Source organism: Delphinus delphis, chromosome 10, assembly GCF_949987515.2.
Source record: "Delphinus delphis chromosome 10, mDelDel1.2, whole genome shotgun sequence".
NCBI classification, from domain to species: domain Eukaryota; kingdom Metazoa; phylum Chordata; class Mammalia; order Artiodactyla; family Delphinidae; genus Delphinus; species Delphinus delphis.
Window position 1 is genome coordinate 73,027,168 of NC_082692.2, and position 26,782 is coordinate 73,053,949.

Below are 26,782 nucleotides of genomic sequence, written 5' to 3' on the forward strand. Positions count from 1 at the left end.
TTTGACCCATTGCCTGTAGTTTGCTGACCCCCTATGTTAAATAAAATACATTATTAAAATTAGTTTTACTTCTTTTTGCTTTTTAATTAATTTATTTATTTTTTGGCCGTGCCAGACGGCTTGCTGAACGTGGGCCACGGCAGTGAAACCGCCAAGTCCTAACCACCGGACTGCCAGGAAGTTCCCTTGTTTTGCTTTTTTAATGTGGCTACTAGAAAATTTCAAATTACAAATTGGCTCACATGCTATTCCTATCGCACAGGGCCAATCTAGGAGTTTTACAAGTATTAACTCGGAGGGATAGCTCTGTTGCCCTGAGAGAGGGGTGCCTTTGTGTGTGTGTGTGTGTGTAGGGGGGATGTGTGAATTCTGATGACAACCTAAAGAGAGCATGTGGAGTTGGTGCCTTGGCCTGGCTTCCCCACTGCTGAGTATGGAGTCCAAGGGCAGGCGGGTAGCTGCTTCCTGGGGTATCTGGACCTGTGCCCTCTCTCTAGGTTCATCCTTTGACTGAAGCGAAGTTCCCGGCAAGACCACTAGGTGGTGGTGTTGGACCACAGGGTACCATGGTTGGACCACTGGAAACTTGCATTTTCGGCTTGGCTCTGCCATGCATTTGTTGTGTGGCCTTGGATCTCAGTTTCCTCACCTGTAATATGGGGTTACACTAGACTAGTGAAAACATTAACTTTGGGGGCATACTGACTTGATTTGACTTTTGACTCCACCAGGGCCACATTATGACTTTTGTGGGTCCTAGTGCACTTTTGCCTTCACGAATCCCTTCTTCCATGAAAAAATAGTAAAAATTATATTTTACAGCAACACTGGTATAAAGACAGTTATGTTAATATTATATACTAAAACTTTGTCTTCAACCTAAATTTTTATTTTTTCCCTTCTTCTCCTGAAAGAAATTAAAACATTTCCGTGGCCCCTAAAAGTGTTGTGGCCCTAGGCCCTGCGCCTACTCTGCCTCATGGAGGGAGGTGCCACCTCCACTACTCGCCAGCTGTGTGACCATGGGCAAGTTGTTTAACTTCTCTGGGCCTGAGTTCCCTCATTTCTAAAATGGAGATGACAACAGAGCCCACCTTTTTAGTGCTATTGTTGGTATTTAGTAGATAGTGTATACCATTCCTTCTTAAAACACAGCCTGGCCCAGAGCAAGCTTTAGCAAATGACAGCTGCTGTCATTATTATTATTACTACTATCTTTAAAGACATCTTCAGCTTAACCTCTATGAAACTATTAAAGTAACTCAAGCAGGAATCTCAAAATAAGTAAGTTGGAAAAATAAAATAAAACTTCCAGGGTATTTGATGGGGAAAAGTAAAAGTTTCCTAGAGGAGAGAGGGTCAGCAGAAGGACTTTTTGCAAATAACTAACACGTTTTCTCCTGCCATCAGGGAACTCATAGGAGGTAAGAACACGGGCTTGTTAACAATCAGTGGAAACCTGGGCCAGCTGGGGACTATACGCCAGGTGGGCTGACCCTCGGGTAAGGGGCGGGCATGCGTGCGTGTGCGTGTGCGTGTGCGTGTGGGCGAGAGAAACCGGAGCGTTCGTCTTAGAGAAGGGAAGTTTGCATGGAGTTTCGGAGGCTGTGATAGCCCTAGACCCACAAAGAGAGGGACAATGTGTTCACAGGTTAGAGGGGCAAAGAGGGGAGGGCAGTTTAGGCAGAAGGCACCGCACTGCAAATACCTGAGGTAGGAGGGTGGGGGGCAAGTTCAAGGAGCCACAGTGAGGTTTACCTTTAGCTGGATTTTAAGGTTTTAGTTCTTGTGTCTCTGGTGCCATCCTGTTTTATTTTTTATTCATTTGTTTGTTTATTTTTTGCTGCGTGTTGCTGTGTGCGGGCTTTCTCTAGTCGTGGCAAGCGGGGGCTACCTGTTGCGGTGTGTGGGCTTCTCATTGCGGTGGCTCCTCTTGTTGTGGAGATCGGGCTCTAGGTGCACAGGCTTCAGTAGTTGTGGCACGTGGGCTCTAGAGCGCAGGCTCAGTAGTTGTGGCACGCAGGCTCAGTAGTTGTGGTGCACAGGCTTAGTTGCTCCGCGGCACGTGGGATCTTCCCGGACCAGGACTCAAACCCATGTCCCTGGCACTGGCAGGCGGATTCTTAACCACTGCACCACCAGGGAAGCCCTTCCTGTTTTAAGTTTAGTTTTTTGTTTGTTTTTTGACTGCATTGGGTCTTTATTTCTGCACGCAGGCTTTCTCTAGTTGCGGCGAGCGGGGGCTACTCTTGGTTGTGGTGCGCAGGCTTCTCATTGCAGTGGCTTCTTGTTGCTGACCACGGTCTCTAGGTGCACGGGCTTCAGTGGTTGTGCCACGCGGGCTCAGTAGTTGAGGCTCGGGGACTCTAGAGCACAGGCTCAGTAGTTGTGGCACACGGGCTTTGTTGCTCCATGGCATGTGGGATCTCCCTGGACTAGGGCTCGAACCCGTGTCCCCTACATTAGCAGGCAGATTCTTAACCACTGCACCACCAGGGAAGTCCCCCTATTTTATTTTATTATTTTTTTTTGCCACACCACGCAGGCTTGTGGGTTCTTAGTTCAGCGGCAGGGCCGTGGTAGTGGAAGCACAGAGTCCTAACCACTGGACCACCTGGGAATTCCTGCCATTCTAGTTTATATCCTTCAGGTGTTCTTTGAGAAACTACAGTACACTAGAGGGTACTGTTATTTTTTTAAATCCCCAGTTTGAACCAGCAAAAATCATTCCCTGACTTTGCAAATTAGGTATTTCCATCCGGAAGGATTTCTAAAAGAAAAATTACAACAATTCTACTACCCAATGTTTACTATCTTTTTTTTTTTGTTTGTTTACTATCTTTTGCTCAAAATAATTTTTTTTAAAGGATAACTGTGTAAAGGCTATTGCTTTTTACTCCAAGATGGCACAGTTGTGCCCCCTGAGTTTAATTAACCTGACAAAAATTTATTGAGCAGTGACTAAGAAGACATAGCTCTGCTCCCATAGAGGTAGTAGGTTGGGGATGGGAAACAGACATTGGACAGGTGATTACACATGTGATGAGGGTTAGGAAGGGGACACGCAGGGCACTGTGGGAAGATGTAAATAAAGGTCCCAAAGTAGACTGGGGAGAGCTGATCAGGGGAGGCCTCTCTGATTGAGTGAGGTTTAAGTTGAGTTTCGAGGAATGGGAAGTTTGCTAACTGAAGGGGGAGAAGAGTGATGCAGGAGGAGGGAAACAGCACGTGAAGAGGCCCAGAGGCTGGGGAGAGCCTGAAGAACAGAGGAACAAAGCGATGTGGCTACAGAAGGTACATGGTTGAAAATGGAGCTGGAAAGGTAAGTGAAAGCCAAGAACCACAGAGCTTTGTGGGCCGTGGTGAGGACTTGGGTCTTTATGCGGAGAGAAATGGGGAGCCATTGAGGGTTTAAGGCAGGGGAGAGATAGGATGAGATTTGCATTTTAGGGAGCACACCCTGCTTGTGGGAGGAGAACAGATTGTAGTGGGGAGGTGGTGGGACCAGTAAGGAGGCTGTGATGTCATCAAACAAGAGGCAGTGGCTTGGACTAGGGCCGCCCCCTTTGCCCTTGGCCCCATGAAGCCTGGGGAACCAAGCAGTCATTCAGCGAGTGTTGCATGCAGAGCCCTCACTGTTTTCCATCCCATTTTCCCAGAAGGATCAAGTGTGTATGCGTGCGCATCCTTGTTTCCTTGAAATTCCTTTAGATTTACTTAATTTCAGTAGTTTCCCTGAATCCTAAAGCTTGAACACACTGCTGCCAGCGTCCTGTGGGACCGCGGTTACCCACTCCTCCTTCAAGATGTGACCTGTGGGTTAGTGACGTGGAATACTGGCTCCTCAGCGTGGCCTCTGCCTTCAGGACTCTTTGGGTGGAAGCCCCGATAGGGGTCCTAGGTGGCTGACACAGGTGTGAACCTCTCTCACCCACACATCCCTGGGATGGGTGCGTTTTCTCCTTCTGGGAGGGAAGAGGGATGTGGCCTCCAGTTTGTCACTCTTTCCTCTCCCGGTTTGGCAACTGCCCTTTATACTTGCCTTCTTCAGTCCGAGGGAGAGATGGGAGCCAGGGTCGCTGACCTGGAGAAGCTCCCTTCTCTCCTTCCCACCCGTGCCACTGACTCACAGGGACAGGATGAAGGGCACTGGGGAGCATGTTTGTTTGAGGCAGGAAAGGAATGTTGATGAAGACGAGAAAATAGCGAAGACTGGAAATAGAGGCATCTCCATTTCTCAAGACTTGCCAAAATACTTGCTGTGTTGAATGATAAAGAAATGGAACACTTCCCTGGTGGCATAGTGGTTAAGAATCCTCCTGCCAATGCAGGGGACATGGGTTCGAGCCCTGGTCCGGGAAGATCCCACATGCCGTGGAGCAACTAAGCCTGTGCGCCACAACTACTGAGCCTGTGCTCTAGAGCCCGTGAGCCACAACTACTGAGCCCACGTGCCTAGAGCCCACGGTCCACGACAAGAGAAACCCCCACAATGAGAAGCCCGCATACCGCAATGAAGAGTAGCCCTGCTCGCCACAACTAGAGAAAGCCCGCGCACAGCAACGAAGACCCAACACAGCCAAAAAACAAACAAACAAATGAATTTATAGAAAAAAAATCAGGCTTACAGTCTCGTTTTCTTATATCGAAAGTCACATCATCCTGGATATATTTAGGAAAATCAGCAGAGAGGGACCACGTGTATAGAATGCTATACTCTGTATTTCTCAAAGTTACACACGGTGCTTATTTATGCAGACTCTTTGGTGGAATACGTAAGCTGGTAGGAGGGGCTGCTTCTGAGACAGGACACCGGGGGGCCAAGGCACAGCGTTCCTTCTCTTTGCTTATTCCTTGGTACTGCTTGCAGATTTAGCCCTGTTCATGTACTACTTGGACAGAGAAACAATATAAGGGAAAACAAAGCAAAACAAACCAAAAAAATGATCACCGTGGATATAGGTAAAATGGTGCCTCGCTGTTGGACTCCTCTGCAAGTCTTTAGTTGCAGAAAGATAACAAAATCCTCCAGTCCCTCCCAGTCAACTGGGCCTTCGTCCCACCAGGTCCCCCAAAGAGCCCAAATAGTGGCCTTGGTGACATGCAGTGTGGTGAATGTTATAATAGGGGTATGGCATATGTTGGGGTGGCCGGGGTTAGTTGCCCAGGCTCTGGGCTGGGCTGAGCCAGAGCCCAGAAGGAGGGAGAGCTTGGGGCATGCGGGGAAGGGGCAGTCCTGCTGGGCGAAAGTGCAAGGTGGGACGAAGGTAAGGCTGACATGATAGGCCAGGTAATAGAGACCTTCATGGGTGTCCAAATGCCCTGGGCTCTCTCCAGGTGGTGATGGGAGCTCCTTCAGGGGCTTTTAAAGCAGGGGGTGGGAAAGAGGGGGTGCTGTGGTCAGATTGGAATTTCAAAGGAGGACACTGGTGGTTACTGGGCTGGCTGAGTTGGAGGACTATTTGGAGGCAGGGAGACCAGTGGGAATGGCCTTCACCCTTCATCCCTGCAAGATATGATTGTGGCCTGACCTCAGACAGGAGGGCCAGATCCTGACTCAGTTCATTGCCCAAATCATGGGCTACAGTTGAGGCCTTGGTGTTCTTGGCATTTCTGGTCATTTCGCATGGAACAGGACGCCCTCAAGAAGACGGAAAGCTGATGTTCCTCTTCCTGCGGCCTCTCTCGGCAGGTAGAGCAGTGACAGCTGATGAGGCTCTAGCTCCCGACATGAAGGCCATCGTTTTGGACTGCAAAAGACCCTAGTTTCCTTTTGAGTAATTCAGGGGAGGTATGAGCTCGAGCTCTAGAGGGAGAATAGAAGACACTCTTCCCAGTTTGGCTCAAGATGAATTAGATACAAGTTGAAAAATGAACGCAGTTGGGCCAGTCTTGTTTCCTGAGCGCCGGGAACAGTTCATACCTATTGGAGCTGCTTTATGTAGTGCGGCGGGCCGTTTCCGACCAGCAGAATAACGAGCCGCCACACGCAAGATTCTTCTCGTATCACACTTTATTGGAGCACAGCTTGGTTGAAGAAAGATGGAAGGAAGACACCGCAATCCTATAGCAGTCTGCTTATATAGGGATTAAGAACATGTGTCGCTCTGTGATTGGCTTTTGCCGATGGTGCGACTTGTGAGCCAGCATCGGATAGGTCGCTACTTTAACCTCATTAGTATACTTAGCGCAAGCGCAGTGGCCACAGGAAGGATGATTCAGCTTACTTCAGCTTCCTGCTGCGTGGCAGTTAGCTGACCGCGCCCTACAATGTAGAGGCAAGAAATGGTGAATAAAATGGCACCCTTGTATCTAGGCGTGACTGGTCTTTTTTTTCTTCTTTGGAGAGACAGATTCTTTGCTGTTGGTGAAGGCCCTTGAAGACTGAAGTTTAAATTCAACTGGAAAGTGGTCGCTGACATCCAGGGCCTGTAAAGAGAAAGGAGAGATAAATTTGGGAATTAGGAGACACTTTCATTTTAGTGATGAACGAATTCAAGCTGAGGGAGGCCCAGGATGAAATGCCCCAAGTCACCCAACAGGACATGCGCTGGGAGCATTGTCCCTGCACCAGTTCAGTCAGACATTGAGGCAGGTCCTCAAGTCACGGAATCATAGACTTTGAGACTCAAGGTCCGGTGGCTCAATGTCAGATCTCCATTGGTGACCTGAACCACCACTGGGTGACACCAACCCGTCCTTCCAGGACAGTGGCACAGAAAAACAAGACGACAGCTGTACCTTCTCTTCAGTCAACCCGTAAGCTTTCTGGAAGTCAAAGATGCTGTTTGATTGAGGAACAACAGAGGTGACGATCTCTTGTCCTCTAAGCACGATCCTGGAGAAGAAGAGGGAAGATAGTTAATCCACCCTGTTGATTTCTGAGATCAAACCAGGCTTCCTGCTTGACATCTAGAATGACTGAACCGCTTGGCGCTTTCACATGGAGTTCAAAAGTCCAGCCCTGGCTTTAGCTTGTGTTGAAGCTCAGGGCGGGCCACCCCAAAATATGCCACAATGGCATATTGATTATTTTGAATTAAAGTTACTTAAACGGCTAATGCAGTAGGGACACTGACCCTCCTGTCAGTCTCCCTGAAAGCAGGAAATAAATCTCCCCTGTGAAAGATGCACTCCCTGCATCTGGAGGTAGAAGGAAGGACCAGCACCCTTATCCCCAGAGCAAGGGAATTCAGGCCAAGAAGCCTGTGTGAACAAACCTTGTTACTTCTTTAATTCACTACTCCAAGCCCAAATTCTCTTTAGATTCTTCACTCATTGAGAACCCAAAACCTGAGTTTCTTTGTCCTCTCAATTCCTCACAAATGTATTGTTTTTTTGGTCTAAAAAGTATAAAAGCTGCCTGCTTTGACCACTTCTTTTTTTTATTTTAATTTTATTGGAGTATAGTTGATTTACAATGTCGTGTTAGTTTCAGGTGTACAGCAAAGTGACTCAGTTATACACATATATATATTCATTCTTTTTAAGATTCTTTTCTCATATAGGTTATCACAGAATACTGAGTAGAGTTCCCTGTGCTGTACAGTAGGTCCTTCTTGGTTATCTGTCTTATATATAGTAGTGTGTGTGTGTGTGTGTGTGTGTGTGTGTGTGTGTGTGTTCATCCCAAGCTCCTGATTTATCCCACATTCCCCCTTTGGTAACCATAAGTTTGTTCTCAATATCTGTAAGTCTGTTTCTGTTTTGTAAATAAGTTCATTTGTATCTTTATTTTTTTAAATTAGATTCCACATAGGAGTGATATCATATGATATTTGTCTTTCTCTGTCTGGCTTACTTCACTTAGTATGATAATCTCTAGGTCCACCCATGTTGCTGCAAATGGCATTATTCCATTATTTTTTATGGCTGAGTAATATTCCATTGTACCATATTCCATTGTACCACATCATCTTCATGCATTCCTCTGACAATGGACATTTAGGACATTTGCTTCCATGTCTTGGCTGTTGTAAATAGTGCTGCAGTGAACACTGGGGTGCATGTGTCTTTCGGATTATGGTTTTCTCTGGATATATGCCCAGGAGTGGGATTACTATATCATATGATAGTTCTAGTTTTAGTTTTTTAGGGAACATCCATACTGTTCTCCGTAGTGGTTGTACCAATTTACATTCCCACCGACAGTGTAGGAGGGTTCACTTTTCTCCACACCCTCTCCAGCATTTGTTATTTGTAGACTTTTCGATGATGGCCATTCTGACTGGTGTGAGGTGATACCTCATTGTAGTTTTGATTTTCATTTCTCTGATAATTAGTGATGTTGAGCATCTTTTCCTGTGCCTTTTGGCCATTTGTATGTCTTCTTTGGAGAAGTGTCTATTTAGATCTCCTGCCCATTTTTTGATTGTTTTTTTGACATAGAGCTGCATGAGCTGTTTGTATATTTTAGAGATTAATCCCTTGTCAGTTTCATTTGCAAATATTTTCTCCCCATTCTGTGGGTTGTTTTTTTGATTTGTTTATGGTTGCCTTTGCTGTGCAGAAGCTTTTAAGTTTAATTAGGTCCATTTGTTTATTTTTTTTTTATTTTCATTACTCTAGGAAGTAGATCAAAAAAGATATTGCTGCGATTTGACCACTTCTTAGGTCCTATTTCTATGAGACCTCCATGTGCACAAATTAAGATTTGTTTCTTTTTCTCCTATTAATTGGTCTTGTGTCAATTTTATTATAGTCCAGCCATAAGAACTCAAGAGGGGTTGAGGCAGAAATTTCCCCCTCCATGACAGAGACCCTCAGGACAGTGCCTATGTTTGGGAAACAGGGTCAGCTCTGTGGTGATCTGTGGGCACCAGGGCAGTGTCTCTCGTGTGAGCAGGGAGCCCTGGCGGTAGAAGAGACATGGACATCACAGCACATTGCAATGGCTTGCGTCCTGAAAAGATGTTCCCTTTGCAATTATTTTCACATTTTCTGATTCAATTATGGAGAAAGGTTCTGGTTTATTTTTTTTTTTTTGCGGTACGCGAGCCTCTCACTGTCGTGGCCTCTCCCGTTGCGGAGCATAGGCTCCGGACGCGCAGGCTCAGCGGCTATGGCTCATGGGCCCAGCTGCTCTGCGGCATGTGAGATCTTCCCAGACCGGGGCACGAACCCGTGTCCCCTGCATCGGCAGGTGGACTCTCAACCACTGCGCCACCAGGGAAGCCCTCTGGTTTATCTTTAATGCCTCCCTAAGCTCCTATTTTGACCAAGAGAGAGCATTCTGCAGATGAGAGAATTAAGGTATAATGTAACATTGTTCGGTTTTCACTGGGCTTACTTTTACAATTGTATTTTATTTATGGCAAGTGGTGCTGTTTTCTTACCTTAGCTTTATGAAATTTCCTTTTAAAATATATTTATTTCAGTAATAAATGAATAGATTTAAAGACAAATATAGAGAAAAACCATAGTACAGTTGCTTTGCAGTGATAACAGAAAATGGGGACGCGGTGGTTAAATGGAATCTAATGTATCCCGAGTGGGGTGATGCAGTTGGGGTCTACATGGCCCCACTGACTGGCTGAAGATTGACAAGCTGGGTTAAACTGCCAGCCCATGACTGTCCAATGAGCTTTCCCCGATTCGGACCAGCTGACCTGGTTTCCTTTGTTTGCGACCAGCACCACCTGGTTAATTTTTAACTAATCTCCGTAAGTAAACTCTTCGCATTTGGGTGGAGATTTCTTTTTTTTTTAAAGATTTTTTTCTTTTGATGTGGACCATTTTTAAAGTCTATTGAATTTGTTAACAATATTGCTTCTGTTTGATGTTTCTTTTGGCTTTTTGGCTGCGAGGCATGTGGGATCTTAGCTCCCCAACCAGGGATCAAACCCCCTGCATCGGAAGGAGACGTCTTAACCACTGGACCGCCAGGGAAGTCCCTTGGGTGGAGATTTCTTGAAGCCATCCTTTCAGACCCAGAGAGTCAAGAAGAGCATAGTTAAGGCTCCCCCATTTCAGACTTCTGCTAGTTGTGTGTGCCGGTGAGTCTGCAAATCACACTAAGCTCCCTGAGGCTGCTCCAGTGCCCAGCCAGCTCTGGGCATCTCGGCCTGTCCACTAGCACTCAGCACATGGAAAGTGTTCAATAAATATTTGCACACAGAACAAAGACTGGAATTGAGGCCATTTCATCTTCTCCCCTCATATGCCTTTTTACAAACCATAAAAGATATATACTGTTACGGAAAACATAGAAAATTCAGAGCAGCAAAACAAGAAATTAATGTTTAAAAAAGCACATTGTAATCCTGCCACCTTTTGGCATACAAGTGCGTAATACTGGGGGTCCTTTAGTAAACACCTTTTTTAACCTGTTCAGCCACCCCATCTAATCCATCTTTCCCTGGGATTCACTGTTCTTCTGCTCCATTACTTTCGATCACCTCCCTCTCCTCTGCCAGGGAAAAAGAATGGGACCACAGAAGGGACTTGACCTGCCCAAGGCCACACAGCTGGCACGTGCAAGTGGGCGAGTGGGTGAGTGGCCCTCTCCAACCAGCTTTGCTGCAGCCCCTCACAATGGGATGGAGGGGGCAGGTACCCAGGAAGCTCAGTCTCCTGTAACTTCTCACCTTGGTTCTACTTCCCCCAGGGCCAGGGCTGTTTCCACCTTGGGCAGCAGAAGTGATGATGTCTGCAGAGGGTGCACCAGCCCTGAAAGCTCTAACAGGAGCAGAGGAGGTCACGGGATGGGAAGGAAACTCAGAACTCAAAACTAGAGAAATGGAAACTGTCTGCTTGCAGATGGCCATCTCGTGTAGACTGAGCTTGGGGAACAGCAACCACTCCTGGGAACAGGGCTCCTAGGGACTTTCCTGCCTGTGGTGTCCGCTGTGGATGAGCCAGTCATGAACATTCACACGCTTCAGGTCCCCCCCTCAACTCCCTGCTGACTTAAGGAGCAAAGCTGAAAGCTGATTGAAAATCTCCAGGGAGGCTTTACAAATACCAGAGAATGCTATTATTTAAATGTATATATTTGCATTTAGAAATGTGTAGGAATTCCTTGGCAGTCCAGTGGTTAGGAGTCGGCGCTTTCACTGCCATGGCCCGGGTTCAGTCCCTGGTCAGGGAACTAAAGTCCCGCAAGCTATTAGGCACAGCCAAAAAAAAAAAAATTGTATAGCAAAAGCATTAGAAGTGTAAATTTCCTTGCACTAACTAGTCTCATTTTTAGACTTTTACCCTGAGGAAATCATAAATAAACACAAAATTCCCTGGTGGCGCAGTGGTTGAGAGTCCGCCTGCCGATGCAGGGGACACGGGTTCGTGCCCCGGTCCGGGAAGATCCCACATGCCGCAGAGCGGCTGGGCCCGTGAGCCATGGCCGCTGAGCCTGCGCGTCCGGAGCGTGTGCTCTGCAACGGGAGAGGCCACAACAGTGAGAGGCCCGCGTGCCGGAAAAAAAAAAAAAATCATATATAGGATGTTCATTTCAGCTATGCTTTTAATAGCAAACCCTTGGTAATAACCTAATGCCCAGTGACAGAGGACTGAGTGAGTAAACTGTGGTATGTCTTTGTGATGGAATAAGTGACAGCCAATGAATATATTGAGCATTTACCATATTCCAGACATTGCATGTGAAGATTTATATATGTTACTTTGTTTAGTCTTCATGTATGAGTGAGGCACTACTACAATCTCCATTTTACGGGTAAGGGAACAAAGACACAGAGCGCTTAAGTCTCTTGGTCCCAGACATATTAAGTGGTAGAGCTAGGATTTGAACACAGGCCCGTCTGACAGCAAAGCCTGCATTTGCCACTGCTAAGCTACAGTGACCAAGGCCATCATAGATGGTCACGCAGGTTGCGTACTGCACAAAGTACCCAGTGGAGAAGCTTAAAGTCTATTTAGGCTCAGCTCTCCAAGCCAAGAGCTTCATCTGCCCAGAGGGGGCCACCTTTTCCAATGCACACCGAGCACTGTGTGGGCTAGCGATGGTCTGGCAGATGCCTCCTACCTGTCATAGGCACAGTTTGTGCTCTTCTTGATCGTGGTATCCTCTTGGTCCCCGATCAGCCAAATGAACTTGGGGTCGGTCCTCAGGCGGATGTCCTTCCAGGCCTTCCTGGGGACGTAGCTGCAGCCGGCATTGAAGTCACCCATGAAAATGAAATTCTGAAAGACAAGATGCGAAACTGTCACCTGTAGGCATTGTTGTCTAATGCTTTCAGGCAGAACTGGTAGCAGTGACTCCACCTCGCACACCCAATAAACGACGAGTTCTATTATCAGCTGAATTGTGTCCCCCCAGATTCATAAAATTCATATGTTCTAACCCCCAGTACCTAAGAATGTGACTGTATTTGTAGATGACCTTTAAAGAGCTAATTCAGGTAAAATGAGGTTATATGGGTGGACCCTAATCTGATGTGACTCGTGTCCTCATAAAAAGAGATTAGGACATAGACACAGAGGGAAGACCAAGGAGAGAAGCCTCAGAAGAACCAAACCCTGTTGCCGCTTTGGTCTTGGACATCCAGCCTTCCAGAACTGTGAGGGTATAAATTTCTGTTGTTTAAGCCACCCAGTCTTTGGTACTTTGTTACGGCAGCCCCAGCAAAATAATAAAGGGTCTTAATTTCATTTTGCTTTTTAAAAGAAGAGGCCACAGTTTAAAATTGAGCCACAGTTCTGCTGAGTATTTGACAGGCGAGTATGACAAGGAAGTGTGTCCTCAGTGGGAAGAAGGTTGTTTGCTGTATCTGCTCCCTCCTGTTCTTAGTCACCAAATCTCTGGAATTTGGGGTGCAGATGTAGGTGGGGATGGAAGAATCCAGCTCAGTCATTCCCTCACTTCTTTTGTCTCTGGCTTAAACTACTGTAAGGTGTAAACATATGAATGACTTGATGCCTTTTGTCTGCAAGCAGGGAAAATGAACTCGGGTGGTATATTTGACAGCTCTGGCACTGCTCTTTCTCTCCTCTTTTGAAGCTAGGAACTTACTCCTGTGGAAATTTTGCCTATTGGGGAAGTGAGAAGAGGCTTAAGTGGGGGGTGGAGGGGGGTGATAGAATGAGCTGTCCGCCTCTGCCCCGAGGCCACCATCAGAGCATTCTATCTTGGAAGTGTTTTTCCTTGCAGGGCTCTTGAAACAGAATTTTAATATTCCTCAAGAGGAAACACAGATTTCCTTGTTTGTGCTATTGTTTGGCGCTGTTGCTAACTTTAGAGTTTTCGTCAAAAACATTTTATTTTGACCTTGGGTATCATGGTTTTCCCTGAGGTCGGTGGGCGCAGTTGAGGACAGGATGTCATCCTTAACCCGAGTGTCAACCAGCTTCTATTAATATAGGCATGATTTATTGAGCATTCACTGTGTACCAGGCTCAGCGTTAAGCATTTTCTAAAGTTTAATTTAAATCTTAGAATAAACACCAGGAGGTAGAAGGAACCTTTGACAGCCCTGTGGAAAAAGGATAGAGGGGTAAAGTGACCCGCTCTAGGCTATTGAACCCTGATCAGCCTCACTGAAGGCCCCTCCCTCAGAGCACAAGAGTTTCCCCTCTTGTTCATTTTTCTGCCACTGATGGCTCCCCACTGCCTGGCACTTAACAGATGCTCAATAAATTCTTGCTGAATGAATAAGTGGAATTTATAATTTTAGGAACAAACGAGTCTTTCTCTTGCCCTGCTTTTTACAAATAAGTAACGAAATATACCCCTTGTGTGCGCCATGCCCCAGCTCTGTGTCCACACTTTATTTGGCTGATTTTGCACTTAGGGCAGCAAAACTGAGGGGGAGGAAGGGGGTCACTGGAGTCACATCTCAAAAGGAGAAAAGAGGAATGAGGAAGAGCCCTCTGAAGCACTTCCACATTTGCCAAGAGCTTTCACAGGCCTCGCAGATCAGGAGGTGGCATCCCTGTTGTCCACGTGAGGAAATAATTGAAACCAAGAGAGGTGGTGGATGTATTCCCCTTCTGTGAGAATAGCACCCCTAATTTCTTTGGGAAACCATCTCCCTCCTCCACCTTAGTCCATGAGGTTGGGGTAAAGCTGAAACAGACTTAACCAATCAGGGCATCTCAACCACCTGATCACAGTGATTGGTTCAGGGACGGACATGTGACACAATTATAGCCAATGAGACTCAATCCCAGGGTATCTGTTGCATTGTGGGGCAGAAAATTTGTCAGTTGCTCTGGAAGCTGCTGGCAACTATCTTACCATCCCAAGGGTGGAGCCAGCCTGAGAATGGAGCCCACCCAGGGGAAAGGAAGGTCAAGAGATGGAGAGAGAGGCAAGACAAGCCCTGATTACCTTGTCTGAGCCCTGGGTCCAGCTATGCCTGAACCAATAAATTGCTCTTCCTTTTCATGAGCCATTTTGAGATTCTGTCCCTTGTAGCTGAAAGACTCCTGACCTCTCTTCGTCTTACTATTCTCAGTCGTGAAGTGGGAATGATCAAAATAGTTATCTCATCAGGCTATTGGGAGGATTAAATAAACTTGTCCGTGTCCAGTCTTGGCACAGTGCCCGGCACCAGGTACTCATTCGCTCTGTGAATGTTGGCCGCCATTATCAGTGGAGCAGTGTGTGAATTCCCAAGGCCCACATGGATGGTACCCAGGCAGATTCAGCAGAGAGATATTTAGGGCTGAGGAAAGGCCTAAAATGAGCCTCTAAAGTGGTGGTGGTCTGCACAGGCCCTGCGTCCTCGCCCTCCCTCTCAGGGACCAGATTCTGCCCCTGCTAGATGGGCATTCAGCAGACACAGAGGGTCATCACCTCCGCCTTCCAGCGACGTTTCACATCCGTATAGACATCAGCCAGCTCGTCAATCTCTTTAACGGATGTCTCAGGGGTGGTGTGCAGGGGAACAATCACGAAGTCCTTGACAGCTGAGGAAGAGGAAAGAGGCAGAGGTCACACGTTTCCTCTGGTGAGATTCCACGAACACTGCTTGAGGGAAACAGGCTGTGCCCCCAAAAGGCACGGACTGTGTCGTCTGGGGCCCCCCATTTCCAGAGGGTCCAGCGGTTGAGATTTGAATGATCTTAGGGTCATAAGGCAGCTATTCTCAGCACACGAAAGCCTCTTTTCTCCGACTCGCCCTGCGTGGCTAAGAGAAAGCTGGTAGACAGTGTTCCTCACCGGCATTGTGGGTGTTTTTATTTTCTCATTTTACAAAACCCTGTATTTTCTATTTTTTTAAAATATGAAGGCTGTTTGGCTTTGTACTAAGAAAAAAATGTTTTTTCTAATTTAAAAAGTTGAGGCTTGTCAGTTTATACTCCTTTTGTAATCAGAAAAAAAAAAAAAAAAGCCTGGAAAAGTTTATTTAAAACACAAAGTGGTCCTTTGTGGAGTGTCTGAAAACCTCCCCCACCAGGAGGGACTGAGGGAGCCTGAGAGAGGGATGGGCGTCTTGCCCATCTGTGTCGTTCTGAATACCTCCTCCTCGGGCTTTCCCTTGTTCTGTGCCTGGGTCCTCACTCCTACTCAGGAGCAGGGGGCTGTTGAGTGATCACTGCTCAAGTCCCACAGCAGGGAGCCGGGACTCAGACCAGCAGCCTGTCCCCAGGACCACACCCTGGTCCAGCAGCCTGTCTCTCACTCTCCCCCACACTCCTCCTCTCCACTCCCCAACCTCTTTTTGGTCCCCTAAACACCCCAGCTCCTTTCCCACCTCTGAGCTTGTGTGCTCACTGTGCCCTCCTCCCTCCAGAATGCCTTTCCACCACCTCTCTGTGACTGGCTTCTTCGGGTCACAGCCACTGTCACCTCCAAGGGGCCATCCCTGATTGCCCTGTCTAAGGTGGCCCCTCACCCCGCTATTCAGTGAACCCTGCTTACTGCCTTCATGCTCTGAAATTACCTGCTTAGCTCCTTAGTTTGGCCCACTGGAACCTAAGCTCTGTGAGAGCAGGCTTATCTGTCTTGTTCACCCTCTTGGCCCCAGCACCTAGTACCGTGCCCGGCACATTGGAGGTGCTCAGAAATGTTTGTTGATTGAATACATGAATGAATGAATGAGAGAATAAATGGAGGAAAGAAAAGATAGATGAATGGCCAACTCCTTCATCTTTAATCCCAAACAGGCAGGACATAAAGACATTTCCTTGGGCAAGATAGACACAAACATGACACAGCTGTAGTGCCATCCCAGCCGGGGATGGGTGTGTGGGAGGGAGGGGTAGGGAAGGGTGGAAGCTCCAGACAGACAGGTTTGTTCAGCAGTTCACAAAGGCTGAGGACTCTCTCAGAGAAGAAATAATAATTTGGTGGGGAGGGCCTCTCCTAACACTGCCAGGTGAGCTAAATGTGAGTTGTGTGCGTGACAAAGACAATTATTGAACATGCTCTCTGAAAGGCATTTCTTGCCCTCAATAGCCCCCATCTCCTCATTTTTTTTGTTTTTTGTTTTCCTACTGGGAATTTCCTACTATTCTCCCATGTTTGTTTTCCTGAAATACTCTGCCCCTGAGCTAATTAACCCTCTGCCAAAATAGTGAACTTCATAGTTCAAGATGTTAATATTTGTGTAGTATAGATATAGGTGTTCATATGTACAGCTCTGCATATATTTATTTGGTCATTATCTGTCTCCCCCCCTGCAACATAACTTCACAAGGGCAGGGACCTTTCGTCTGTCTTGTCCAGTGCCCAGAACAGAGCCTGACATGTAGTGGGTGTTGAAAAATATTTGATTCTATATAGTTCCAGTCTATAAACCAAATTAATTCTTGACTGTCCATTGAGGGTTGCATGGTGGTAAAAAGTGTGGGCTCCCGAGATGCCAGTTTGAGTTGCAACCCTGGCTCGTCCACTTCAATAACTGCTGGGTGACCTTGAATAAGTGACCCCATCTATTTGAACCTCAGTCTCTTCCAATGTAAAGTGGAGATAATCCTAGTTGCTACCTTGCAGGGTGTTGCAAAGATTACAGGAAGCTGACGCTAATCAGGGATCAATAATTGTTAGTGACTAATACAAGTACTATTGTTGTCAGAGATCAGGGTGCAATCTTTTGGATTTCCTCTCCATCTCCAGTCTGTGCGGGAGATTGCTCAGTGGGTACTGGAGGGACAGTGTGATTCTAGGTTGGGAGATCATCTTTGCTGGCCATTGCTCGAATTTTTCAAATGAAGGAATAGCTGTACTTGATTGGGACTAAGGGATTTTTGTAAATAATTTCCATCAGTCTAAATGCTCCAAAGAGAGTAAGGTTATCATTGATTTAAGAAAGTGGCTTCTTAGCTGAGGAAGTCTTGAGTCGTGGCATTCTGAGAACCCAGGCTAGTGTCATCAAACTATACTGCATCCTCTACATTCAAGTGTTAGAAGTTCTTAACGGTCATCTCAAGCCTGATGCCTCACTAAAGATGCTGCATAAACCCTGGGGTCACAGCCCACACTCAGGGCTGCTGCCCGTTTATGGGATCGCTGGGGATATCAGGGGTGAGAGGGGCCTGTGGGTCTCACCAGTGTGGGGTGACTGGAACCAGACCACAAAGGGTTCCCTGGAAAATACGTCTGCATCGCCAGCCTGGTGGTCATGGTAGAGGTAGCTTGCTTTCACAGACACTAGCTTTTCCCTAGAAGAAAAAAAAAAAGAAAGTCCTCCCAGATGAGTTGGTTGTCTTCTTCCGTCTTTCAAGAAGCAGAGACGTAGGTTCTCACGGCTCTGTTGGCCTCCCCTGCAGGCTTGAGCGCTGGAAGGGATCTTTTGCCTGCGAACAAGGCTCAGTTGAGTCTTCTCAAGGACCAGAGCCCTTTGAGAGCTGAAGATCTGAGCAATACTAGTTATCTAGGGAACTCACAACTTAAAGGTCAGATTCAAAACAAATTATTAGTAGGAAGAAGATGAGAATATGAAGTCCCAGAGCAGCCATGCTGGGCAACTCAGGTTTCCATCACCAGCCAGGACTTAGCCATGAAGAAAAAAGAACTCTTCACTCTCCTGACCAGGTCACTGAGTCAACCAGTAGATTAGTTTTGAAGAGTTAATACTTTGCATCAGCCCTGATTTTGACAGCAATTATTTTGATCAATATTGAGAACTGGTTAGAGATCCAAATTTGGTTTGAAAGGAAAAATTTTGATTCTATTCACAGTCATAATTGATAAGTGAACCATGTTCCAGCAAGCATAATTTATACTTACTTATAGAAAAAGGCATACTGTTCTTTGTATGTGTTTCTTCCAAGACGAGAGCTAATCACATAGTTATATGTTTCGCCTCTTCTTGAGTTTCTGGAAGACAAAAAAGAGTTTACATTGCATCTTAAAGAACAAACGTTTCTCTACTGCCTAGGTTCCCCTCCTTCCAGTCTGCCTCTGTATCTCCTGTGACATCATGTAGGAGGGCCTCTGTTCATCATAAGCTTTGAGTCTCATAAGAATGGCCACCACCATTGACTGGGACTGTAACATCTACCAGGATCTTTACAGCCATTACTTCTTGTCCTTATAAGGTGGGTACTATTGTTACTCCATTTTTATAATTTGCAAGTACAAAGCTGGGATTTGAACTCAGATCCTACTCACCCCCAAATCCACCTGCTTTGGCCTGTACCTGTGGGACACCACTGAGACCATGAAACACTGTTCTGGCCTGTGGCTGGGCTGCACCTCATACTTCCTGGTGGAGTATACCTCACTAGGTCACCCTGTCCATGCACCACTCCTGAGCATTTATCACATGCAGGATTCCCAGTAACATTTTTTTAGACATTCTCTTCTGCTCTGAAAACCCCCGGGCATTTTCTCACAAGTCCTGGAACTATGATTCCAAATCAGCTATTGTTTCTGTCCTGGGGGCTGAGGATATTGTCGTGAAGTCCCATTGATCCTACCCCTCACCCTTATCAGGGAAACTTGACTCTCAGATGTGTTTGCCAAATTTGCTGATAACTCCACCCTGGGCAGAGCCTGACGGTTCTACTTCATCTTCCCACGAGAAGATCTGGGGCATGTCTAAGCTGTGGCGTACTCTCAGGTTCCGTTGGAAAAAAGCAGAATGTTTAGGGGTCAACTTAGACCCGACAGAAATTCCTGGGAATGAATATTCTAAGGCAGATCTGGTCGTGGGAGCCCCAGGAGTGCAGACAGTGGATTCTGCTGGGCTTCCAGTTTGGGAAGGCTGGCCCTGTCCTGAATCTAGCCTTGCCAAGTCCTGGGTTGGCAAACTACTCGCAATGACTCAGCTGTGAGAGGAGAAGGGCCCCTCCTGGCTTACAGGGAATTAGGAGACAAACAGGCCTGGCTCTGCCTGGAGTCCATGGCACAGTCTAGGGAGGTTGGGGAGAACCGAGACCACTGGAGGTGGCAGGACTTAATCCAGACCAACTGCGGGCAGGTGCCTGGAGCCCCCATCCCCTCCGTCCCTCATAATTCTGAAAACTGGCCAGAGCCGCTCCAAGGACGGCTGAGGGGGCTCAGAATAGAGCATTGGCCTTGGAGACAGACACCACCAAGGTTCAAAAGTAGGTTTGGCCATTTACTGGCTGGGTGACCTTGGGCAGGTCCCTGCTCTCTGTGCCTCAGCCCCTCAGCTATAAGGGAAGCAGTAACAGTACCTACTCTACAGGCTGCTGTGGGGAGGAAATGAAATAGCACATGTAAATTGATTAACAGGTTGCCTGGCAACTGTGATACCCTGGTTAGGGTGTTAACGGTAGCTGTTTCTTACGGCCCTTTGGACCATCACCTGCCATCACAATTCCCTTACTTTGACGAGTAATGAACATCCCAATGTTTAGTCGCCACTGCTCCATACCAGGCACAGCTCAACCACTTACATGCATGACTACATTTAATTATCGCCACATCCCAGGAAGATGGTGGGTTCTATTATTATCTCCATTTACAGATGGGGAAAATGAGGTACAGTGAGGTTCAGTAACTTGCCCTTTGTGGCAAAGCCAGAATCCAAACCCAGGTGGTCTGAGCTGAGCGTAGGTGCCTAACCCCTGGGCTACACTCCCTCTGTCATTGTCAAGAGCAGACTCAGAAACAGAAGACCTGGGAGGCTAAAAAGGAGACACGCTGCTCCAAGTCTGAGGTTTCCAATGAGAAACTGAGGCCCAGAGTGGGTGGGTGCAGTCAGCCCAAAGAGCCCTGTGTGTGAAGGAGGGAATCCAAGGCTCTTCCTCCCCAGCCTAATGAGGCTGGATTGACCATTCATTTCTAAAACACAATGTGAGTTTTCCTAATTATAAAAATAATATAATAATGGCCAGATATCACTGTTTTTTCAATCTGAATGGGGGGCTACATAGCTGTTTGTTATCTCCTCTGTGCTTTTAACTAAGTTTAAAATATTTCATAAGAAAAGGGAAGGGGGAGTGTAACATGCTCATTGTAGAAAATTCGGAAAATACATAGAAGCAGAAATCACATTAAATTCCTTGTAAATTTGTACCACTGTCCACATTTTGGTTCATTGCCTTTGAATCTTTTGTATGTTTTTTATTTCGTTTTGCTTTTTTACATAATTGAACTTGGTACCTATTGTATACTCTATTGTTTAATCTTATATCTACAAAAGAAACATTATATTAGAAGTTTTAAGAAATTAGTGTGTCTCAGAAGTAATAGACGGGGGCCCTTGAATATGCATTTTTAACTCACTCTGGGGTGATTATTCTTTGAGAAATAAATCATAAATATAACCCAATATCATTGAAAGCTATTCGAGGACATTCATTTATAAAATTTTAATTTATAGAGTCAATTCAGAATTTTTGTCAAATATTCAAATCATACAGAAGTATATGAAATAAAAAGCAAATGTTCCCCATTTTCTTCTCACACCCCTTCCACAATGGTCCTCCGATCATACCCACCACCGCCCCAGAAGTAACCACTAATAACAGCTTGAGCACATCCTTCTTGTCTTTGTTTTATGCTGACGCAAACTCAAACACATCCTCATTCACATATGATGTATTGTGACTACTAAAATGGGCTCTTCTACCTACAATTCTGAACTCGCTTTTTTCCATATGTGGTAGCCATCTTTCCATGCTAGAATATTTAGCTCTAACCTATTCTGTGGTAACCATGACATTTAATCGCTACATAGTATTCCAGCCTGTGGGTATATCATGATTACATATTTGCGCTCAATCTTTTCTTTGTAACAGTACTTCTCAGCTCAGCCTCTAGTCTGTTTCTTTCATTTCTCTCGGTCCTGACTCCTCACCCGTTTCCCTCTTTTGCTTTATCATGTTAAAACTAGCTGGTTGGGGCTTCCCTGGTGGCGCAGTGGTTGGGAGTCCGCCTGCCGAGGCAGGGGACGCGGGTTCGTGCCCCGGTCCGGGAGGATCCCACATGCCGCGGGGCGGCTGGGCCCGTGAGCCATGGCCGCTTAGCCTGCGCGTCCAGAGCCTATGCTCCGCAGCGGGAGAGGCCACAGCAGTGAGAGGCCCGCGTACCGCAAAAAAAAAAACTAGCTGGTTGAACGTTCTCAGGACCACGGTTAATAAAGTTGAAAGCCTGGGCAGTGTTGGCCACGTGACCTGGTGGTCTGGGCCAGTGCTGGCTCTCACGCTAGTTTCAGTTCCCAGGGACTTTCAGATGCCCTTGCACCTGGCTTTGAGCCAACAGTGTCCAGGGGCCCTGTCTTTACCCGTTCAGTCTCTCCAGCAGTGTGGGACAGATTATGTTGTTGCTGTCCTTGATTTCCATCAGGAGCATGATGTCACAGCGTTTGATGACCTGCAGAGAGGGAATTCCCGGGGTTGTGAGGCCATTTACTACAAATAATGAAATCTTCTGTTGGGCACTTACTATAACATAACATACTATGTTACTATTTTTTTTAATTGAAGTATAGTTGATTTACAATGTTGTGTTAATTTCTGCTGTACAGCAAAGTGACTCAATTATACATATATATACATTCTTTTTTTTAGACTTTCTTTTTAATATTCTTTTCCATTATGCTTTGTCCCAGGACATTGACTATAGTTCCCTGTGCTATACAGTAGGACCTTGTTGTCCATCCATTCTATATGTAATAGTCTGCATCTACTAACCTCAAACTCCCACTCATTTCTCCCCTCCCCTCTCCCCCTTGGCAACCACAAGTCTGTTTTTTATGTATGTAAGTCTGTTTCTGCTTCATAGGTAGGTTCATTTGTGTCATATTTTAGATTCCACATATAAGTGATACCACATGGTATTTGTCTTTCTCTTTCTGACTTACTTCACTTCATATGATAATCTCTAGTTACACCCATGTTACAGCAAATGGCATTATTTCATTCTTTTTTATGGCTGAGTAGTATTCCATTGTGTATATGTATTCAATACCACATCTTCTTTATCCAGTCATCTGTTGATGGATGTTTAGGGTGTTTCCATGTCCTGGCTATTGTGAATAGTGCTGCTATGAACATAGGGGTGCATGTATCTTTTTGAATGATAGTTTTGTCTGGATATATGCCCAGGAGTAGGATTGCTGGATCATATGGTAATTCTATTTTTACTTTTCTGAGGAACTACCATACTGTTTTCTACAGTGGCGGCACCAATTTACATTCCCACAACAGTGTAGGAGGCTTCCCTTTTCTCCACACCCTCTCTAGCATTTGTTATTTGTAAACTTTTTAATGACGGTCATTCTGACTGGTGTGAGGTCATACCTTATTGTAGTTTTGATTTGCATTTCTCTAATAATTAGCAATGTTGAACATCTTTTCATGTGCCTATTGACCATCTGTACGTCTTTTTTGGAGAAATGTCTACTTAGGTCTTCTGCCCATTTTTCGATTGGGTTGTTTGTTTTTTTTATTATTAGGCACTATGTTTTAAGTATCAAATTGGGTGCTTTGTTAAATTAACTAACTTCTCTGAAATAAATGATGGACTCCCTGAGGTAAGTACTATTATCATGTCCATTTTAAAGACAAAGAGCCTGAGGTTCTTTCTGGGAAAGCTGAGATAGTATCCAAAGTCACCCAGCTAGAAAGTGGCTGAGGCAGAATGTGAACCTAGGCAACCCAAGTCCAGAGCCCAGGGTCATGACCCCTGCACATCCTACCTCTTGGCTTTGCTTGAATAATTACAATAATAATAATAGTAAACATTTATTAAACCCTTAGTAAGTGAAGAATACCAGGCTGGATACTGCAGAAATAAAGAGGTATAATTATAATGTTAATAACTGTAAGAGATAACATTTACTATGAGCCTACTCTGAGCCTCATCAACCCTATCAGATGACTACGATTTTTAGCTCGTTAAGCATAGGAGGTAACAGAGCTCAGAGTGGTTGAGTAACTAGTTTAAAGTCACACAGCTGGTATAGGTGGAAGACTAGGATTTGAACTCAGGTTAACATGACTGCAAAGCCCAGCATGCTAAACTATTAAAATACAGTTCCGCCCTCAAAGACTCATTATCAGTGAGAGTGACAAATGCAAAGAACTAGCTACAATGAGAGGCAAATGAAAGTTGTGCTAAATAAATGTCAGAGCTGTGAGAATGTTGAGGAATAATTAATTACATCTGCCCAGAGGATCAGGAAAGTCTCCAATGAGGAGGAGGCATTTGAATAGGCCCTGAGAGGTGAGGAAGAACTTAGTAAAAATGCAGGAGAGGCTCCTTCAGGACGAGCAATAACCTGGAAACCAGGGTGCAGACCAAGTCGAAGCCCATTAGAGACGACAGGGACCTTTGTGTGTATGGGGTCCTGGTGGGCTGGAATTTGTTGCTGAAGGACAGGGTATCCCCAGTGTTAATTTCGTCCTCTCCAAAGACATGGAGCGGGGGGAATATGCCACTGGTCCTGTTTCCAGAGCACATATATGTTCCAGTTTCCTCTCCAAGAAGGGCATAGAAGAGAGAGCCACCAGCACTGGCCGGTACAGCCATTAAGAAGTGCTGGGGGCTGAGAATGCACCTGTGTAGTGACAGAGGAGGAAGACTATGTCCAAGTCTGGATCCTTCCATTAATAGGCTTGCATTATATACCCTGAGAAAGCCATAATTCAAAAAGTGTCATATAGGGCTTCCCTGGTGGCGCAGTGGTTGAGAGTCTGCCTGCCGATGCAGGGGACGCGGGGGTTCGTGCCCCGGTCCGGGAAGATCCCACATGCCGCAGAGCAGCTGGGCCCGTGAGCCATGGCCGCTGAGCCTGCGCGTCCGGAGCCTGTGCTCCGCAACGGGAGAGGCCACAACAGTGAGAGGCCCGCGTACCGCCAAAAAAAAAAAAAAAGGAGTCGTATAGCACAATGTTCACTGCAGCACTATTTACAATAGCCAGGACATGGAAGCAACCTAAGTGTCCATTGACAGATGCATGGATAAAGAAGATGTGGCACATATATACAATGGAATATTACTCAGCCATAAAAAGAAACGAAATTGAGTTGTTTGCAGTGAGGTGGGTGGACCTAGAGCCTGTCATACAGAGTGAAGTAAGTCAGAAAGAGAAAAACAAATACCGTGTGCTAACATATATGGAATCTAAAAAAAAAAAAATGGTTATGAAGAACCTAGGGGCAGGACAGGAATAAAGACGCAGACATAGAGAATGGACTTGAGGATATGGGGAAGCTGGGACAAAGTAAGAGAGTGGCATGGACATATATACACTACCAAATGTAAAATAGATAGCTAGTGGGAAGCAGCCGCATAGCACAGGGAGATCAGCTCAGTGCTTTGTGAGCACCTAGAGGGGTGGGATAGGGAGAGTGGGAGGGAGACGCAAGAGGGTGGAGATATGGGGTTATATGTACATGTATAGCTGATTCACTTTGTTATACAGCAGAAACTAACACACCATTGTAAAGCAATTATACTCCAATAAAGATGTTAAAAAAAAAATATAGGCTTGCATTTCATGGCATCAGCCTTGCAGGGTTCACCAAGGAGAGCTGGGTGCTGGTCATCCAGCCAGCCTGCTGATTTAGTCACTTATCACTGTCAGATCTTTCTGGAAGACATTTTAGAATATGTATCAAAAGCCTTAAAAAATGCATTAATCCTTTGGTCTAGTTTTCCCACTTTGAGGAATGTTTTCCATTGTAAAAAGGTATCTACTACTTCTCTACACCTCAGTTTCCTCATCTGTAAATTGGCATAATAGTCATTGCCTCACAGGATTGCTGGAGGACAGATGGATACTTAGAGCAGTGCCAGACATACAGGAGGCAAACAACAAAGTATTGTTATTATTATTACTTACACAGATCAAAGAGGAAGATGCATTGCAACAGAAAAATTGGAAACAGCCTAAGCATCCCCAAATAGGAAAGCATTAAATGAAACATGTTGCAAACACAGCATAAGGCATTAAAAGTTGTGTTTTAAAAGAATATGAATAACATGTGAAATACTTCTCATATAAAAGCAGAATACAAAACTGATGACATAGGGTGTCTCCATGCTGCAAAATAGAAAAATGCCCATAACAAAGTTACCCAAGTACCAACAACTGTTGTCTTCAAGTGATAAGATACTTCTTGATATGTTTCTGTATTTTCAAAATAGTCCATAATGACTATTTTTAATTTAATAAAATTAATTTGTAAATTATAAGTTTATAATTGAAAAATTATACCTCTATAATTTTAAAAAATTAAGCTGTTATTAAGAAAGAAAGTTGCTTTATGAGGAAGGAATTGTGGGTGAAGAAGTGATGGCCGATATTTATGAAGACATGACAGGTGTGATCATAGCTTATTTAACATAAGTTAAATGAGTTGTCTTATATAAAGCGTCTACAGTGCCTGGCATATAGTGGGCTTAGCGAAGGCTTTATAAATGTTAGCTCTTATCATGGACTCTTTACATTTTCACAATAACCCTGTGCTGCACTTACATTTCACAATAACCCTTTCTTGCTGAAAGGCACGGGGTGGGGGGGCTGGGGGGCTCAGAGAGGAGAAAGGCCTTCTGGAGCCGGCGCACCTGGCTGCCAGGTGGAAGCTGAACCCAGGGCTCCTGGTGCTCCCACCACAATGTGGTGCCTCTGGGATTTTCTAAGGTAATAAAACCCAGAGTCCTGGGAAAGGTTTTAACTCCAGCATCAAAAATAAATTAACCTCTAAATAAAGCGAGTCAACTGCCTCCAGAGGAAAGTGAACACAGTCCCAAGACATTGGTCAGATTACCCAAGGAAAGTCTTATCTAAGTGGGGAGAAAGATTAGAATTGGAAGTTGGGATAAGGTGGATGGCTGGAGGGGGAGAGAATGAGGAAGAAGCTCGCGCGCGGGCCGCGTGTGCGTGCACACACGCACACGCGCGCACACACACACACACACACACACACACACGCTACCTTCACCCTAGGGACTAACTTCAGTTAAATTCCTCCTGAGTCTCTTAAAGTCTGAAAGCTGTAGAGAGAGTGTGAAGGGTGTCCAGCGATCCTTCTGACAGGAAAGGGGGCTCACCTTCACAATGACATCCATGGCATTACAGTTTGCCTTCTTGGATTTCCCAAAGGACCTCACATTAAAGGAGCAGATCCTCAGGGCCAGGACGCTGTGGGTGGAGAGGAGGAGCAGCAGGGTGGCCAGCAGCAGAGACATCCCGGGCTCCCCTGGCTTCAGGGCTTGAAGAGAGGACAGCAGTGTCTGGAGAGCAGGCTCCTGGCCACCACCTCAGGCTCGGCTGACTTGTTTGGCTGACTTGTTAAGTCTGCAGATAACAGGAATTACTGGATTCCTTGTTGCTGCTTTCACTTCTCTGAGGAACTGAAGATCATGGGTTTCATTCCGCAGGGAAATGAAAGAAATGAGCTAGTTTTTGGGATCCCTTGTTTTTGTCACTCGGGTAAGGAAACTGGTCAGTTGAATCTA

The 26,782-nt window shown here is 45.8% G+C and overlaps 1 protein-coding gene across 1 annotated transcript; it reads right to left on the reverse strand.

Moving 5' to 3' along the window:
* Positions 1 to 4,628: 4,628 nt before the first annotated feature.
* DNASE1L3 (deoxyribonuclease 1L3) lies at positions 4,629 to 26,782 on the reverse strand. Its single transcript, XM_060021480.1, has 8 exons — positions 26,375 to 26,782; positions 21,600 to 21,688; positions 18,131 to 18,220; positions 17,450 to 17,562; positions 14,753 to 14,865; positions 11,981 to 12,138; positions 6,742 to 6,838; positions 4,629 to 6,429 (listed from the first exon to the last, which is right to left on the reverse strand). Exons 1-8 carry the CDS (start codon positions 26,510 to 26,512, stop codon positions 6,313 to 6,315), a joined length of 915 nt encoding a protein of 304 aa, XP_059877463.1. The 5' UTR covers positions 26,513 to 26,782; the 3' UTR covers positions 4,629 to 6,312.

Coding starts and splice junctions, on each gene's coding strand:
- DNASE1L3 (XM_060021480.1), bottom strand. CDS start 26,512: ATGTCTCTGCTGCTGGCCACCCTGCTGCTCCTCCTCTCCACCCACAGC. Junction 6,839..11,980: donor ACAAACTGTGCCTATGACAG/GTAGGAGGCATC, acceptor CTTCTTCTCCAG/GATCGTGCTTAGAGGACAAG. Junction 6,430..6,741: donor ACGGGTTGACTGAAGAGAAG/GTACAGCTGTCG, acceptor TTCTCTTTACAG/GCCCTGGATGTCAGCGACCA.